We start from the raw sequence: 18,433 nt of genomic DNA on the forward strand, positions 1-18,433 counted from the left end.
TTGCTGCCAGATAACATAATTGTGACCCTGTTGCATTTTTCATTTGAATAACCAACTAATATAAACTGCTGGTTACGAAAGAAGCATGTTGTACCATCACTGCACCGGGCACCACTCATGAACTGATATGTTATCAGGGTAGTATGATCCTATCACCTCCGCCTACAATATAAGGTTATTGTTCTCTATCTTCACAATCCCAATATAATGTTTTCAACTGTAATCTAGTTCCAGTAACAGCTTGGGACGAATCTCTCTCAGCCTGATAAACAATTAAGACTTTAACTTGCCATAGCTGGCAAAATTGGAATACATTTAATGAAAAAGATAGACAACAAAGAGTTTGGCTAGTTTTCTTTACTTTGAAGAGAGACCTTCGCTGAGGCAAAGTTGCAAGCTATTAGGCTTGTTTTTGGATGATTGGCAACATTGGAAAGATTGCATTTATTGCCCATTTTGAATTACGTCAAAAAGGGAAAAGAGTACATAGGAATTAGTAGGCAATTCAGCTCTTTGAGCTGTGATACAAAGCTAGATGGGAATACAAGCTGCAAAGAGATAGAGGCAACAAGGTGGCAGATGGGAGTATAATGTGGGCAAGTGTGAGGTTATTCTCTTAGCAAGAATGAAAAGCATCTTATTCAGAGGGACTCTGAAGGAACACAAAGTTAGTATGCAGAAGGAAGGCAAAAGGTATGATGGCCTTGATTATATTCTAATCGCTGGACAATAAAGAAATCTTGTTACAAATGTAGAGGCTTTGGGGAGACCATATCTAGAATAGTGTGTGCTGCTTTGGCCTTATTTAAGGAAGGATATACTTAATTTGGAGAAAGTACAGTGAAGGTTCACTAGATTAGTCTTTCGTATGAGTGCTATCCTATTACGAGAGCCAGAATAAATTGGGTCAGTATTCTGGAGTTTAGAAGGAGGTAGACTCATTGAAATATCCTGAAGGGGCTCAACATGGTGGACTCGTGTTTGCAAGGTCTTCGCAACTAAGCTTTTGGCCCAATAAATCCTCGAGATTCTCAAGCATGTGTCTTATTACCTTTTGCAAGTTACCATGGTACCTGCTTCCACTCAATTAAGTCTATGATCCCTCATTATTGACTTACTTGCCAGAGAAAATTTCTCCCTACTTGCTCCATCAAAACACCTCAACATTTTGAGAACCTCAATTAGGCCTCCCCTTTGACTTTTCTTACAATGCAGAAAATCTGAGTTTCTCTAATCTCTCTTCACTTAACTGTAATCCCTTATGCCAGTATCACGATAAACCTCCTCTGCATTCCCTCCAGGGCCTTGAAAGTGTGATGCTGAGGATTGTACACAATAATCCAGCTGAGACTTTTTCATTCATTTATAGATTTAAACATGACTTCTTTGTTTTTATATTCAACACCTGTATTTACAAAAGTGCCCAAGTATTCCATGAGCTCTTTCATCACCTTATCTTGTGCTGGAACCTTCAAAAATCTTTGAATACACATTTCCAACTCCCGCGGCTATTGCACCCACACAAAATATACCATTTAGATTATGCTGCCGTTCCATGCTGCGCCTCCCAAAAGTGCATGACTTCACACTTACTGACATTAAATTGTATTTGCCATTTGTCGTTCCATTTCACCAGTCTGTATATCCTCCTGAAGTTTGATACTATCCTCCACACCACTTAATACCTTGCCAAGTTTTGCATTATCAGCACACATTGAAATTGTGCTCTTAGACCCAAATCCATAATACTAAATCCCGGCAGCCTCCACAGCATACTTCGGTAAGAAAAACATCGAACATCTCTGCTCTCTGGCTCCCATCCCATAGCTGATTACATGCCAAGTTACAACCACCTAATTTGATACATACCTGCCATATTACCTTCAGTGACCCACTTATTTCAAAGAATTCAGTATGCCCTTCACAAACCATGCTGGCTACCCCTTACAATGCTTCTTCAAGTGAGAATTAATTTAGTCCTTGACAATATTCTCTAGTACTTTTGCCACCATTATTGTTAGACTGAGTGGCCTGGAAACACCAGGTTAATTCCTTTCCCTTTTTTATGAACAGACATGTCCAGCAATCCTCCAAGTCCTGTGACCCCCCCTCCCATATCCAAAGATTGAACAACTGTCATCAGAACTTCTGGCATGTTTATTGGAGCTTCTCTCTGCAACCCAAGATGCATCTCATTTGGACTGAGTGACTTACTAACTTAGAGAAATATCACCCTATCCCTTTCTATTTTTTTTCTACTCCCTCCTCCTCTTCTGCAACACAGACCTGGGAATTAATTTATAGCGCGAGTTCAGCTTTACAGTCTAGAATTTGTTGGGAGGAGAGAGGAGAAAGAGAACAACTTGGACAATAAAGTAAGTTCAATAATTACCAGATATATTAATATTGGTTGCTATTAAATCAAACTGATGCCACAAAACCAGACAAAAAAAATTATATTTTTTTTATTAGATGAATTAAATGTTACATCAAGTAAAAATCCAATTATGCACCCTCAGCCAATATATAATCTAGAGACATTCGAAGTAAAGCAGTGGAAAATAAAATAAACAAGGCCTCTTTTTATTTGAAAATGAAATATTATTGACTATAAAACACCCTCACAGCAAGCAAAAAAAAACTGATCCAAATAAGGCATAGAGCAAACTCTTGGGAACTCTTATCCAAGCTAAGCAGCAAGTGTTGTGTAAGTAATGCAAGAAAACCAAGTATAGTAGAATTGCAATTTTAGAAGATTTCTCATTTTGGTAATTTAGGTACTTCATTTCCAGACCAGATGTGTTCATGTGCATGTGTATTTTTTTCAGGTAGCTTCTGTTTGACAAAAAGAAAAATTAGAATCCCAAAGAATTCCAATCATTCAGATACACTCGTGGAAACAGCATGGCAACATTTCAACACACCAAAAGTCTAGATTTGAAAGAGTCAAATTCTAATCCTCCTCAGGTAATTCACAGGGGACAAAGGTGCCATTTTTCTGTGCATGAATGAAACTTGAGCAGATGTGAACATTTTTACCCATCTTTTAAGATATCTCTGAATAACTCATTTCAAATTAATTATGTCCAACATAAGAAATTGAACCATTACATTTAACACTTGGGTTCATATATCTGCTCTTGCCAAAACCTGACAACTTTTCTCCCTGTAGGGCTAGGTTTAAAGACTACATTCCAAGTTTGATACTTCCACCAGCACTCATTCTAGCTGCATGGCAGGATAATGTACTGGTGGGTTTTTTTTTTAAAAAGGTGGAATGGAAGGGAAGGAAACAAAGATCAAGCAATATTAAAATGTTAGAATTATCAAGAAAAACTTCCCTTAAAGAACCCTATAACCTCTCATTTTAGTTTTATGAACTTGATACCTTTAAATGGTGGGAATTGGATATGAGTATCTCAAAGTTGAGTACTTTATATTGTTGAAGCTGAGCTAAGACTTCAGTTATTTACTATACTGTTTCTCCCCTTTTGCCCATAATGCATCACTTTAGTTAGTATTGCAAGCTTCTTCATACTTCAGTCAATATTACTTCATGCTCAAACAGAAACTAGGTTCATCTTTACTCCTCCATGGTACGCACTTCAATCAGCTTGAACAAATCCAAATACCAGAGCAACTTTCAATAATTTAGGAAGAGGGGGAAGGAAAGAAAGATAAAATTATCCATGGTAATCCAGTGCCAAAGTGAGCACTAATTAATACTGAGTAACTTGACTATAGTTTGTCAGTGTAAAAAATTTCACCGCCATTTCCACTGAAAACTTCCAATCATAAAAAGTAACTGTCATCATTACAGCTGTGTAGATAACAAAAGCTGTCGCATCTGAATGCGATTGGAGTGCAGTGATGAGTTAAATGAAATAAAGTGGGTAGATTTATTTGTTCAAAACATGTAAGTCAATGGAAACCTTGGTGCTTAGATTCCTCACTATTGCTCTGGTCAGAAAAGAGGAAAGGAGCAATTTTACACCATAGTCCTCCAATAATAAAGGAAACCATAAAAATACCTGCCCATTTCTGTAATTTAGATTTGCTGGAATATCCACAAAATAAACTGAAAATGTGCTTTAAAACTGATGATTTCCAATTCTAACTGAACCTGAAAACAAACTGCATCAGTCCAGTTATATCACTTTACACCAACCATTTACAAAGTAACCAACAAATGTAGTGACAAGTCCTACTACCCCCAACCCATGCACAGAACATCACAACAATAAAAATAAAATTGCTCATATATGCATGAATATGTCAATAAAACATATGTATACATATACAGGCACATAATTCCTTACAGGTTGAACTGGGTGCACAATCAGTAGAAATTTGCACACGCCTGCTTCAAGTTGATTTCACCGGTCACTGCTATCTATTAGCATAGCATACGGCAGAATAGAAAATAAAATTACCAGGCCTCAGAGCACACTTAGTGGGCAAGCCATCACATGGAAGGCTTTTTTGCATTGCTTCTTATACTAGCATCTTTCTACTACCTGAAGTGATGTCTACCAATTTGTGCAATGTAAGTTAACAGTGTGTGGTACTCTTGCGAATGCTTTCTGTACAAAAGTCTTTTATAATATAAATTTTCTAATTAACTGAAAGTTAGAAATCTTATTTACAAGGACCTTTTTGTTACAAGCAGCAGACCCTGCTCAGAAATATTAATTCCTTCAAATTCTTTTTCCACTTTATATCTTTTCATAGAAATAAATACGGTATTCAGTAAAAGTAGAACTTTGCTTCAGATTCAGCAATTATGTAAATTACATACTAGCTTATAATTTATAATTTACATATTTTAATTGGGATTTTACAACTAGTTGGACGATTGCATGGGTAACCCTTCATGTGCTGACTTAAAGCACAGTGGCTTTGTCCTTTACTATCAGTGTTACTTCCTTTGACCACCCATGATCACCGTGGAAAAACATCATTCTGATGAAGCTGTAGTCCTGTATTCCCGATGAAGCTCAATCTAGTTATTCATCCTTCCAGTTGGTTCCTGTTCATCTGATTACCAATAGTTTTTAGGCATAGATGGACATTACAGCATCATCCAAAACAAGTGAGAAAATCGATCACTGGTTGTGAAACACGCAATTTTGGATTGATTGACCCAAATTACAACTGTGGTATGAATGATCAGAACAGGTCTTTCAGTTATTCTATCTCCAATTCCATTGATCAAAGTTTCACTGCAAATCTAATCTGAGATCAGTTTCATAGCAAGTCATTATCCGTGCATCCGCCACCAACACCATGACGAAACTCCTGAAGGTTTGAGACTCCATGAAAGTGGACAAATGCACCAGCCACAACCAGAACATGGAATAATTGATGAGAATGGAACTGTGGAAACAAAAGCAGAATCAAAAGTTAAGATCCAAGAACATAAACAAAGTATCAATGTTCGATTAACCTGCACACCAATTTTAAATTTGCAGCTTTTCTACTAAAAGTTTGTTTCTGAGCATCTTAATAGGTAGAGTATCAGAATTTTTAAGTAAACCACAAGTTATACAAATTAAGATGTCTGTGGTTACTGCTATACTTATCAAAACTGATATAAGGTGAAGAATACCTATTTTACCTCTTTAGTGAGATCGTAAATTGTGATTAATACAGAATGACCTGGAGCTCTATGTAAGGAAGAGATGTTATTTAAAAATGTCAGAAACAAGAAGATGGGTGTGGGATGCAAGATTTTATTGTTGAAAAGTTTTAAAGTGTTTTCTATAATTTTACAATTTTCTTTCTGTACATGCCTGCCCACTATATTTTAGCAGCAAGTTCTCCAGTATTACAAGGATTTATAAAATCAGAAATTGAGCATGGGGCCAAGTGCAATCACAAATTACTCACCCAAATATCACACTTTCCAGGAAAGAAACGTTCAGGAATACGGGCAGCATATAAGGCAGCTCCTGTGATATACAATGCTGCCATCAGGAATAACCAGCCAATCTGACCAATTGTAGCAGCCCTGAAAAATCCTTCAGATATCATAAAGTGCAGGGTAGGCACAACTCCACTCAACCCCAATCCTACAAAAACTCCTAGAGGTAAACAGAAGACAGACAAGAAGTCACTGTTTAAATGCAAAAACATCAAATTAGAACAGCTTAATTGCAAGCCGCTCACTTCCTATTACTTAATCAAGTATTATCAATATCAGGTGCCTGGAAACTAGTCCAGTAGCTAATTTGAATCAAGTATTTTATTTGTCAACATGAAAACATAGAATGCATTCTGGGGATACAACGGTGATAATTTTGAAGAAAGAAACCAGAGATCAATCCCAGTTTTGGATGAACAGTTGTGTTTCCCAGAGGGCAAGTTCCAATATGATGTTACACCCGCCATTCCACGTTTATAACTTGTTTGTTCTTACTGGCCTATCCAGCTGTCTCAACCATAAAGTGTACTAAATACATTATCTTCAAACAAATCTTTTCCTTCCAAACAAGAGCACATTTTTAAAAAAAAATTAAGTAGGTTAATCACATTGACGCAAATGAGAGTTATGGCCTTATAAATATGTCATGGATAAATATGTGATAGTGCACAATATAGGCATGCATCAATAGAAACAGGAACTGAAATATGTTGATTTCATTTTGATTTGAGAAATCATTTTGAAAATGAGGCAGTGAAATCAATTTGAACTCAACCCCAAGATAAAAGCAAATTACTGCAGATGCTGGAACCTGAAACAAAAAAAGAAAATCTCAGCAGGTCTGACAGACAGTATACATTCAGACTTGAAACGTTAGCTTTCTTCTCTCCACAGTCAGGCCTGCTGAGATTTTCCAGCATATTCTGTGTTTGTGTTGAACTCAACCCTGTTGCTTTGACAATATCCCCAGTGATAGTTTTTTATTGACTTATTTCGGTGTTTGGTTAGGCGGTAGAATAGAAAGATTAGGGATGGTGGGTATGTGCTTGAGTTGGAAGGAAGTGTTTAATAATGTCCAACATGGGGCTACAACTAATCACTTCATTTAATTAATGACTTAAAGCGCAATAGAGAGCCAAATATCTAAGTTTGCCAATAACTGAAAAAGATTAGTGATGTAGTAAGTAGTTTAGGCAGAATAGATTGAGTGGGCGAAATTGTGGCAGATGAATTTCATTCCTAGTAAATGAGGTCATCCATTTTGGATCAAAACGTGTATGTGTGTGTGAGAGAGAGTGAGAGAAATACATTATTTAAACAGAGTAAAGCTCGGAACATTGGAGATCCAGGTTCATGTATACAGATCTCTAAAATGTAGTAATCAGGCACAAAATTAAAATAGCTAATGAAATATTAGCCTTAATAAGTAGAGGAGTAGAATATAGATGGGAAGACGTTTTGCTATAGCTATGCAAAGCCTTGGTTAAAAACACCTAAAATACACTACATGGTTCTGGGCACCACACCTTAGAAAGAAAATAGCCTTGAAAGAAAGGCAACAAAGATTCACCAGAATGCTACCAGGGCTTCAAGAGTTAAATGAGAATAGATTACATCAATTGGCTTGTATTCCCTGGATTATGGATGGTTATGGGTTGAGTTGATTGAGGTGTTTAGGATTTTGAAAGGATTTCATAGGGTAAAGAAAGAGTGGGGAGACTAGGAAAAAGGATATAACCTTAAAATCAGAGTCAAGCCATTCAAGAGAGATATATATTCAGGTAGTCAAAATGTGGAAAATTCTCCTGCAAGAATTAGTATATGCTAGTTCAACTAAATTAAAGAGAGATCAATGGATATGTTTTCTAGCCAAGGGTCCTAAAGGATATAGAGTCAAGTCAATGGAAGGAGTTAAGATACAGATCAACCACAGTCTCAGTGAATGTTGGAACAGGCTTGAGGTGGTGAATTGGCTGCTCCTGTTCCTATAAATGGAAATTTGTATTGGATTACAATTTGAAGTGAATTCTACCACTGGTATCCCTAGATATTAGAGATAATCTGATCAAACTCAACTTTTAAGCTATTTGATTTAACTCCATTATAAAATAGCTGGTCTGATAACTAGAATTGGATTATGGCTTATAGGAGGGATATTTAATTGATCAAATGTTTATGAATTACAAATGGCCTAGATATGCTAGGAATGGAGCACTACCTCAAAAGATTTAGCTCGTCTTCCACAGATAGCAGTATATCTGGTGCCAGATGGAAACAAGCTTCATTGGGTTTGCACCATATTTTATCCTACTCAAAACAGGCTCGCAATGAGGTTTGCACTATGGTGGCACAGAGACTTCCACAACTATCAAATGACTATAAAAGTTATAAAATAAATGTTATAAAACCTGCACAGGTCCCTCTGCGGCACTGCTGGCAGTGAGAATCCATCCTGTAATAAGTGGGCTCAGCACCACAGTATTAGCAGTCTCAACATATTAAAAAACCACTTTCTGCCTAACGTGGCTCTGCAAGATAAAGGGAGTCTTCATTGGATGGTGTCCAAGTTGACTCACCTGAAAACTGACACTCTGTTAAGAGTCAGCTTAGGGTATGAAAAGAATTTCCCTTCTACCAAATGTTAAGAACTCAATATAGGATGAGGGTAGTATCCAAACATCATGATAGGGAGATTTAGCTTCACGCCCCAACACAGTAATAAAACAGGTTCATGGCAATGTCACTGTGGCAACTACCAAATTGATACTTAACACCTCGGTTACAAAAGCTAAATGCCAGAAATCTGAAATAAATAAAAACAGAAAATGCTGGAAATACTCAGCAGTTCAGGCAGCATCCATGTAGAGACAAACAGCAATGATATTTCAAGTCAATGAACTTTTAACAACAAGTTAAAGATGTGACAGATGTTATGCAAGTACACAAAGTGGTGAAGGGCAGATGGAGAACAACAGGGACTGTCTCTGAGGAGGGAAGGCAGGAGAGATTCAATGACAAAAGGGATGATGGCGCAAGGTTAAAGGGAGTGGCAACGGTAAATAAAAAATAAAAGATATAAAGATGATTAATGGGAATAGTAGAATCATCACGAACATAAGCTTGAAGCACGACACCACAATCTTTTCAGATAGGTACTTTAAGCCTTGCGGACTCAATGTTCAACAATTATAATTCATAACCTTTGCTCCCAATCTTTTGGAAGGCAGCTGTTGATGATTCTGCCATTTCCTAATCATCACCAACAGCTACCACCCCAAAGATTGGGGGCAGAAGTTATGATCTGAAATTGTTGAACTCCATTGATTCTGGAAGGCTTAAAGTGCCTAACTTAAAAAGTAGAGATGTTGTTCCGTGAGCATATGCAGAATATCATTGGAACAGTATAGGAGACCAAGGACAAAGAGATCGACGGGGTAACAGGTAACTGGAAGCGGAGACCAATGCTTGCAGGCAGATCCAAGCGTTCTGGAAAGCAGTCATTTAATGTGTTTGGTCTCCCTAGTGTACAGTGAACACAGTTTATTAAGTAGAAAGACGTACAACCAACTTACTTTGCCTAAGAGGAGTGTTTGGGGCTCTAGGCAGAAGGAAACATGGCAGTTTTTTTCATTGCCAGTGCTGGCATAGAAAGCTGCAGCAGGATGTCACAGAGGGTACAGACCCTTTGGAATGCGGGTGCAAATATTTTGTATTACTCTGAAAAGCACAACTGAAATTAGGATCAACTCTATTTTGCCTGAAAGGACTACTTTCTGCAAATAGTCACTTGTCTTTACTTCTTCAGAGCATTCCATTTTCACAAGGGAAGACATGGGACATGGTACTTCATTGGGAATCCAAAAATCATTGTTACATTGCAATGAGAAACTATAAAGCATAATATGGAACAAGGTTGACAGAAACCATCAAGATTCTTTTTTATTCTATGTGCAAGTATACAAGTGTTTTTTTTCCCCCAAATGCTTCATTTCTAGCCTCTAAATCTTTCCAGATGGATGGGGAAAGTGTAAATCTGAAATGTGAGAATTTTACTCCTTCCCTGTGGGGTAGTCTAAGCAGCCAGAGAGGAAAATGAAGTGCCAGTGACAGCTGGTCATACTTACTATGAGAAGCACTGCTACCTCAAGGCAACCAGCTAAACAGCATTTATTGAAGTAATATTGTGAAACTGGCAGCAGAGAAATTTAATTTTCACTACAGCTATTTACTGTGAGGCAGTTGTTTGTGATAATGATACGTATTAACATTTTTAAAACTTGAGTATACCTGCATGTTTTATAATGAAATGTGTCACAGAAGTTCAAGGTTCAGCCGAGTGCTTACATCATCTCTGTCCTCTATTTCAGTATAAAATATGCTAAAACACAGATTACTGTACAAGATGGGATGTTAATGTCACCGACATTAATTGCCCTCGAGAAGGTGGTGGTCAGCCACCTTCTTGAATATCACATAGTAGCATGCTAGGCCAGTTCAGAAGGCAGTTAAGAATCACGCACATTACCATGGGTTTGGAGTCACATATAGGCCAGGCAAGGGTAGCAGATTTCCTGTACTGAAGGACATTAGTGAACCAGGTAAAGTTCCATGGTCACCATTACATGCTAAATTTCTATTCCAGATTTTATTTAATTAATTTAAATTTGTCAGCCATGGTGGGATTTAAACTTGTACCTCTGGATCATCAGTCCAGGCACATAATCAACAAGTTACCATATCCTCAGAATGACCTAACTGTGATGGTTCAAAAATTATAAGGGTCTTTGATATTTAAACTTGTTTATGTATTTCAAGATTACACCGTGCATTAACGAGCATGTTTGACCAACCTAAATACTTTAAGAAACTAGGCAAAGAAACTAAACACGTGCTTCAACAGCCCCACCAAAAAAACTTACATCATCATGAGTTTTCTACTGATAATATTACAGAAAAGACAAGTAATCCTCAAGGTTACATCAGCAAACTATTATAAGTTGAAATTCTGATTAACTTACCAGCTCGTACACCTCTGTACTGTGGTGTTGCAAAATAGTCCCACTGGGAAACTATAATTGCTGCGATGCCAAGTACACAGACAACAAGCAAGTAAATGAAACATGGCTGGGGGTTACAGTAGAAGGAGTAATACAACCATGGAACAAAACTGCCCATTATTAGAAGTGCAATACCAGAATAGTCCAATCTGAGGAAACAAGAAATTAGATTAATTGTAGCAATACAAAACTCACAGGTATGATAAATTTACATGCAAATGAAAACCAAACAAAAAAGTTAACCCAAGAGAAAAAGAAATCCAGATTGAACCATAACATTTTGCAGCAAATACTTCCAAATCATCTAATTTCTAATACTAATCATTTTATTTGCACAGCGGGAAAGAAAATCAAATTTCTGACTGAGGTTTCAACTTGCTTATCTAATGTTAGCATATCTGATCAGTGTTAGCTACTGAAATGTAGGCAAGTAGGAAAAGATGTGTACCATTTCTCACAAAAAGAGCAATGACACCCACATTCTTTCATTCTCCAAACTCTTTCTTCCCTCCCAGCACAAAATTTTATATGACCAAAAAATGATCTTTCCAAATGAAAACAAATGTCGAAAGGCATGGAATATTATTATCAACTTGCAGCATACAATCTGAAATTAGAAGAGTTGCTAACAAACTTTCCAAGTATCTAATCATCAGTGAAAAACAATTTAAAACGTCCAAAGTTAATAATTGCTCACATGGAAAAGGAAATTCACAATGTTCCAGTTTTCAATATATTCTTTTGAGGGAATGGGTTATCTCCTTTCACCTTGCCTTACATATGTCCTCAATGCTTACCACACACTTCTTGCATCCAAGGTGCAGAGTGGCAGACCACCTGTCATCAACCACCAAGGGGGTGAGAGTAGCCCAGGGAAAATTGCCCATCCAGCTTCCCTCTTCCTATGTGGAGGTTCTTGGCTACTGCCATGCTTCCCTGTTAGTCTACCTAACAGATAGTTAAACCAGTAATTGTTGCTGGTTGCCAAAATTCTGTAGTCGAGAACAATTGGAAACAAAGACTGCACAAGGTATTTCTAGATTCAGTGAGGTTAAATAGGGCCAAGCTACTGTTTCTAATGGATTTACAATTTGTTCCCTGGTCCTTCACTGAGGGTATGTTATTATATTACACATCCCTCATTCCCATACCATGCAAGTCATAGAATCCCTACAGTGCAGAAGAGGCCATTCAGCCCATCAAGTCTGCATTGACCACAATTCCACCCAGGCCTCACTCCCATAACCCCACATATTTATCCTGCTAATCCCCCCTGACACTAGGGTCAATTTAGCATGGCCAATCAACACAACCCGCACATCTTTGGAGCATGGGAGGAAACCGGAGTACCCGGAGGAAACCCACACAGACACGGAGAACGTACGAACTCCACACAGACAGTGACCCGAGGCTGGAATTGAACCTGGGTCCCTGGCGCTGTGAGGCAGCAGTGCTAAAACCACTGTGCTGCCCTCAGTCATCTTCACCATCCCAAACTGGGTTGTCCATTAGTTAAAAAGCAAGAATGGAAATTAGGTTTACAGTACTGTTCAATCCAATATGCAACAGAAAATTCATTCTCCTGACTGTCCTCCAAAATGAATGAGAAACTAAGAAAGAAACTAGACAAAAACGGTTTACTTGTGTCATGCATGTATGAAAGATCAGAGCGTGTAAACTGGACATACAGGAGACAGGGGTACTTTAAAGTTACCAACAGACTTTGTTTAGTTCACTATGTATAAAAATTGCAATGAAATCGTAGGAATTCATAGCACAGAAGGAGGCCATTTGGCTTGAGATTGTTCCAGCTTTTTGCTCAGGTGATCCAAAACTAATACGCTTGTTTTTCTCCCCATAGCAGAGCATTAGTTAAACATCTATGTCTAACAAAATACAATCGTACCTGCCTCAGCTACTCAATAGGCTATGGTACCAGGATTAAATTGATACAAAGGAGGAAAATAAAAATCAACATTTAGCTAGCCAAAAATTGGAATTAGGAGGAATCAATTCAGTTTTTTTTTTCCAATACAGCTGTCAAAATTTCTATCTACAATTCACCATATTTTTAAGAAGGAGCAATTGTTTATGAAGCTTTCAAACTGCAAGTCAGCACATACTAGAAGCATCAATCACCCCACTGTCAAAATTTGATTAAAAACAGCAAGTTGTTATAGAAGGTGTGGGACAGCTCGACTGTTTTAATCCTATCATTGCTCTACTACCATTGATGCAACTATTTTCACCAATATTCTGCAGTTGTTAGATTAAGTCTGTTTTGACTGCTGGTAGTTACAGAAGAAACTGGCTTTAGATAATCACCTAGATGATCATCATTCTGGGTAAAAGTAGTTACTGTGAAACACAATCAAAAATAGTAGGCACTAAAGTTAAAACAAATTCGGATGGCTCACTAAATGACCATTCACATTTTATGACAAAGTCAAGATAGTCGGCTCTTTTCCATCAATCAATGAAAACAAAAAAATTACACAGGTTGCAGCACTACATATTAACTCCTACCTCACCTAACTTCAACATTTAAAAAAAAACACAAACTTTAGTGAAGCTTGTCTTACTGATGCATTAATACAGGAAATAATAGTAACTGACAAAACGGTCAAGGTTGTGGCTTCTAGTCAGTAAAGCCAAGTGTTTACAGGTTTCTGCAGAATAGGCCACAGAACAGCAAACACCGACAAAAACCTTTTCTGATATTGGGCAAGGTCTACAGGTCAACTCATTATTTTAACACAAATTAAGCAGAGCAGCTGGAGCAGTAGCAAACTTCAGAAAAAGGGTTAAGTTTGTAAAAGTTTAGTTACCACTCATTATGCAAGCACACCCAATAAGGGGATTTTATTCTGCATGTAACATTTAAGAGTCAGTACATTAATGGTTCAGAGTTAAGATTGAAGAGCTAGTCTCGAAGGTGTTGGCTATGAGGAAAGGTTAACCAAACTATGATTGTTTTTAAGAAAGACAGAGGCTGAGGGGAGACCTGATAGGGGTCCACAAAACTATGACAGGCATAGACAGGATGGATAGTCAAGAGGCTTTTTCCAAAGGTGGAAGTGTCAATTACAAGGGGCACAGGTTCAAGGTGAGAGGGGGAAAGTTTTTCATGGAGTGGTGGGTGCCTGCAAGAAAAGTTTTCCCCCTTTCACCTTGAACCTGTGTCAGAGGTGGTAGTGGAAGCAAAGCACATTAGCAACATTTAAGAGGTATCTGGATGGGTACATGAATAGGGGGGGGGGGGGGAAATGGAGGGTTACGGACTAAGGTTTTTTTAAAAGTTTCGTTAGGACATCATGATTGGCACGGGCTTAGAGGGCCGAAGGGCTTGTTCCTGTGCTGTACGTTCTTCTTTGTACATTGAAAGATCCTGTAGTACCCTAATTACCAAGAGTTATAAGTCAGCAGGGCATTGTTCATGGACATGTAGTTTCTAATGCTAGGCTTGATTAAATGCAAACTGTAAGATGACAAAGTCTTCATTCCCCAAGCATTTTTTGTTCTGGTGTGGTAGCAGGGGAAGAAATAAGGAAAAACTACAGATCAGTGTGCAACTTTTGTTCTGTCAATCACAGCCAAATGTGCCTCTTTCAATTCAAGATACGTTTATGAAAAAATGATCCTTACCTATTTAAATTAATCAGAATAAATATCCCTCAATTGAACAGTTTAAAAATGCAACTTAAAATTATGAATCCCAGGTTATTGGTTTACAAATGGTTACTTACTTGGAAAATACACGTGAAACATTTTCTGAATGGCAGTAGAATGTATGAAACAACCACGAGAAACACAGGCAGAGTATAGCTCCCAGGAAGAACGCCCCAAATACTACTTTCTCCTGCACTGGAGCCACAAAGGATATGTTCGGCCTAAACATGTAGAAAATGCCAAGACCCAGGAAGAAAAGACAACCTGAGAAAGAAAAGATAGATTTGTGTAACAAACAAATTGAATCAAAAACACTCAGAAATAAACAGTGAGTGGCATCATGCATCAATCAACACTTCATAACAAAATTTAGTTGATTGGTACAGTTAACACTATTTTGGAACCAAATCTAATATTTTATTGGAGCTAACAACCTGGTTACTGAAAATAGGAGACAGGTGACATGGATTTTTTATAAGCATACCAGAAAAATAAATGGGGTAACTAGGCAGAATATCTCAAATTATAGTCAGAATTTTACAGCACAGAAAAAGGCCTTCAGCTCATCATGTCTGTGCCGGCGATCAAGCACCTATCCGTTCTAACCCTATTTTTCAGCATTTGGTCCGTAGCTTTGTATGCTATGGTGATTCAAGTGCACATCTAAATGTTATGAGAGCTCCTGCATCTACCACTCTTTTAAGAAGTTCAAGATTGCCATCACCCTCTTGTGGGGGGTGGGGGTGGAATTCTAAATATACTGCTTCTGTCCAACTGAAAGTTGATGTGTATTGACATCTGGTGAGCGGTGGTGATGGGAGCTGATTTGCTCTGCTAACCTCCACTTCTCAATTTTCCCCTCCAACTGCAGTATGTGTGGACAACAGTGGGTTTGACCTCAAGTCTGAGGACATGTCTAAATTCACTAAGGCAAAGCACTGGAAAGTGAAACGATTCATAGAATCAATTACCTCAAAACAGTAACAGAGTATAGTCTTGTGAGCGAAGTCTTTCATTTTTTCTCTCTTGTTCAATCAAGTTTCAGTTAATTGCATTATTAGCTCACAGTTCAATTAATGAATGAGCTTTAAAGGGTTCAGCTAGTTCATTGAAAATTAAAAATAACTTGATCTCCTTCTACACCCCGTTCAGATCTCAGCCTTACTGAGCATGAGGAACAGCATGAGGTGATAATGGGAACAGCAAGAATGATAAAATAGTTCCCAGGACATTGCTGGTTCTCTCCTAGCAGGCATTTCAGCGATAACATTGGACACACTGACAAATGCTTGTATGTATGTCATGGGAATAACTGGAATGGATACGTTATTTCAATCTGTGACCTATCATTGATTTGTGCAAATTCATCCACCGCAGAATATATATCTTTGAATTGAATCTCCTCCTCCAGTGCATTACACAGGACTGAAAATTCCCCCTCAGTTTCCTCTAGACTCTTTCAAGTCTAGAAGGAATATCCATCTTTACAGAGCCACTTGCTCATGCTATTGCACTTGTATCAGCTGAGTGGCTCACTATGGGGAAGGCAGCACCCAACATTCCTCTATAAAAGTCTGAAATGCCTCCTGTTTAAGTTATTAACCCCAAAACAGACGAAATTCAACAAACTATGCCAATAAGCATTCATTATATTATGCACCAGTGGTTAGTAAGTTAGTGCTGAGCCACCTGCTTTGCTGTATACTGTACCTATGAGATGTGTCCAAATGTTCAAGGTTTCCGTGTGGATCCTAAATATACTTCTTAAACAGGCACGAAAAGATGGCATTGGTGGCCTGTGGCCATGCAGGAGGTAGTCATTGTCCTTCAGCCAATCAGGAAGCACATCATGGGGGATGACACGCCATCGACCCTCCCATACCTGCAACAGGAACAGTTATATTGAACAATGCCAATAGTACATTTCCCACCTATTTCCCCCCCCGTTCTAAATTTGAGATTGAGAGTGTAATTTTTAACTGAACTGGTAGAGCAGGTAGTCCACCTGTTGTGGAATTTGAGAGATTTTAGCTCCAATAAAATCAAAAGGAATGAAAATCAGACAGGTGATTCCCTTCACCAGGCTGCTATCCAGGTGGTAAAGTTGAATATTACCTCCATCAAAAAGCAATGCTTTCTCATCAATTGTTCGTTCAATCTAAAAATCAGCAATTTTAAATGAATCACTAGTCAATGAACTTTCTAAGGTGGAAATTCTACTGTATATTTTAAACAAACCATGCAAACATACAGTAACTGATAGGAAACAAAATCTTACAGATTGAAGAAACGCCTACCACATTACTGTCAACTAAATAAACAGCATTTTCTGTACAAATCAGATAAATGTGCAAAAATAAAAGTGTAGTACATATATGCAAAACATAGTTATGGCCAAACATCTCAGTAGCTGCTTTGAAGAAACTGGAGAGCTCATTCTTAAATGGTGAAATATGTGTATTTACACATATTAGCTGAAGACCTTAGGAATAAAAATGTTCAGATTCTTCCCAATGCTGAAGTTCTGGTTTCCTGCCATTATTATTCCTATACATTACAGAAATTGAACTTTATCTGATAGTCAGTGAGAGAATGTAGATGTACCAGACTGGAATATAGAACAACTGTTTGAGATAGTAGAAGGAATTGACTGAGCTCTGGGTAGATAAGTCACAGGACCCTGACTGCATACATCTTAAGCAGTTGATAGTAGAAAAGATATTTCAATCTTCTTTAAATATGTAAATTATGTTATTTTGACTGAGAGAAGCGATGTACCAAACTTGCTCAAGAAAGGAGAGAATGATGAACTACAGAACTTACAGATCAGTCAGTCGATCAGTTTTGACCAATCTCAATCAAAATTTGCTAAAATTAGTGAGCATTTTGAAACGTAGGAGTAAACCAATCTCAAGCTGCTAAAGCCAGGGGACTGTAAAAAGCCATAAGATCATGGACATTAGTGTCAGTAGAGTTTAATCTCAGAGGAATCTAAAATTAAGTTCCACTAGATAAAATTGTATTTAGGACTTTAGTGAGACCACATCAGGAGTACTGCATGTAGGTTAAAGGGGGTGGCAGCAAAGGTTAACTAGATTGGTTCCTATGATGAGATTTTGAGTAAATTGGGACGATACTCTCTAGGGTTTAAAGAAATGAGAGTTGGTTTTATTGAAACATACAAGATTCTGAAGGGGTTTGATAGGATAGACACGGAGTTTGTTTACCATGGCTGGGGAATTTAGAACACAGGGACACAATCTCAGGATAAGGGGTCAATCATTTATGCTCCATTGAAGAGTAAATTAAAGGTGAGATAGATATATTTTTAATCACTCAGGGAATCAAGGAATATGCAAATTGGGTGGGAAAGTGGAGGAGGTCAAACACAAATGTACTGAATGGCAGAGTAAGCCCTAGCAGTAGAATGGTCTTCTGTTCCTATTCTCTATGTAGGATAGGGATTTATTCCTCCCCTTCCTATTAAAAGTGAGAAGTCTCACAACATCAGGTTAAAGTCCAACAGGTTTATTTGGAATTACGAGCCTTCGCAGCGCTGCTCCTTCATTAGATGAGCGATGCTCCTTCATCACCTGATGAAGGGGCAGCGTTCCAAAAGCTCGCGATTTCAAATAAACCTGTTGGACTTTAACGTGGTGTTCTGAGACTTCTTACTGTGCCAACGCCAGCATCTCCACCTCATTATTAAAAGTGAGTAAGCAGAGTGACTCTTGAAAGTTCAGTGCTGAGATGAACAATGCCTACATTTTTAAGATAGATGAAC

The 18,433-nt window shown here is 38.0% G+C and overlaps 1 protein-coding gene across 3 annotated transcripts in view; it reads right to left on the minus strand.

Annotated features, from left to right (window-relative positions):
• Positions 1-2,450: 2,450 nt before the first annotated feature.
• The window catches only part of LOC144498640 (adiponectin receptor protein 2-like), a 75,478-nt gene continuing 59,495 nt past the window's right edge, over positions 2,451-18,433 (minus strand). For all 3 annotated transcript variants that reach the window (XM_078220066.1, XM_078220067.1, XM_078220068.1), the window contains exons 4-8: positions 16,360-16,531; positions 14,727-14,913; positions 10,942-11,129; positions 5,890-6,083; positions 2,451-5,376 (exon numbers count right to left, since the gene is read on the minus strand). In XM_078220066.1, the coding sequence (XP_078076192.1) occupies positions 5,248-5,376; positions 5,890-6,083; positions 10,942-11,129; positions 14,727-14,913; positions 16,360-16,531 (870 nt within the window). In that variant the 3' untranslated portion in view covers positions 2,451-5,247. The remainder of the gene's footprint in view (positions 5,377-5,889; positions 6,084-10,941; positions 11,130-14,726; positions 14,914-16,359; positions 16,532-18,433) is intronic.

Source organism: Mustelus asterias, chromosome 9, assembly GCF_964213995.1.
Source record: "Mustelus asterias chromosome 9, sMusAst1.hap1.1, whole genome shotgun sequence".
In the NCBI taxonomy this organism is placed as follows: domain Eukaryota; kingdom Metazoa; phylum Chordata; class Chondrichthyes; order Carcharhiniformes; family Triakidae; genus Mustelus; species Mustelus asterias.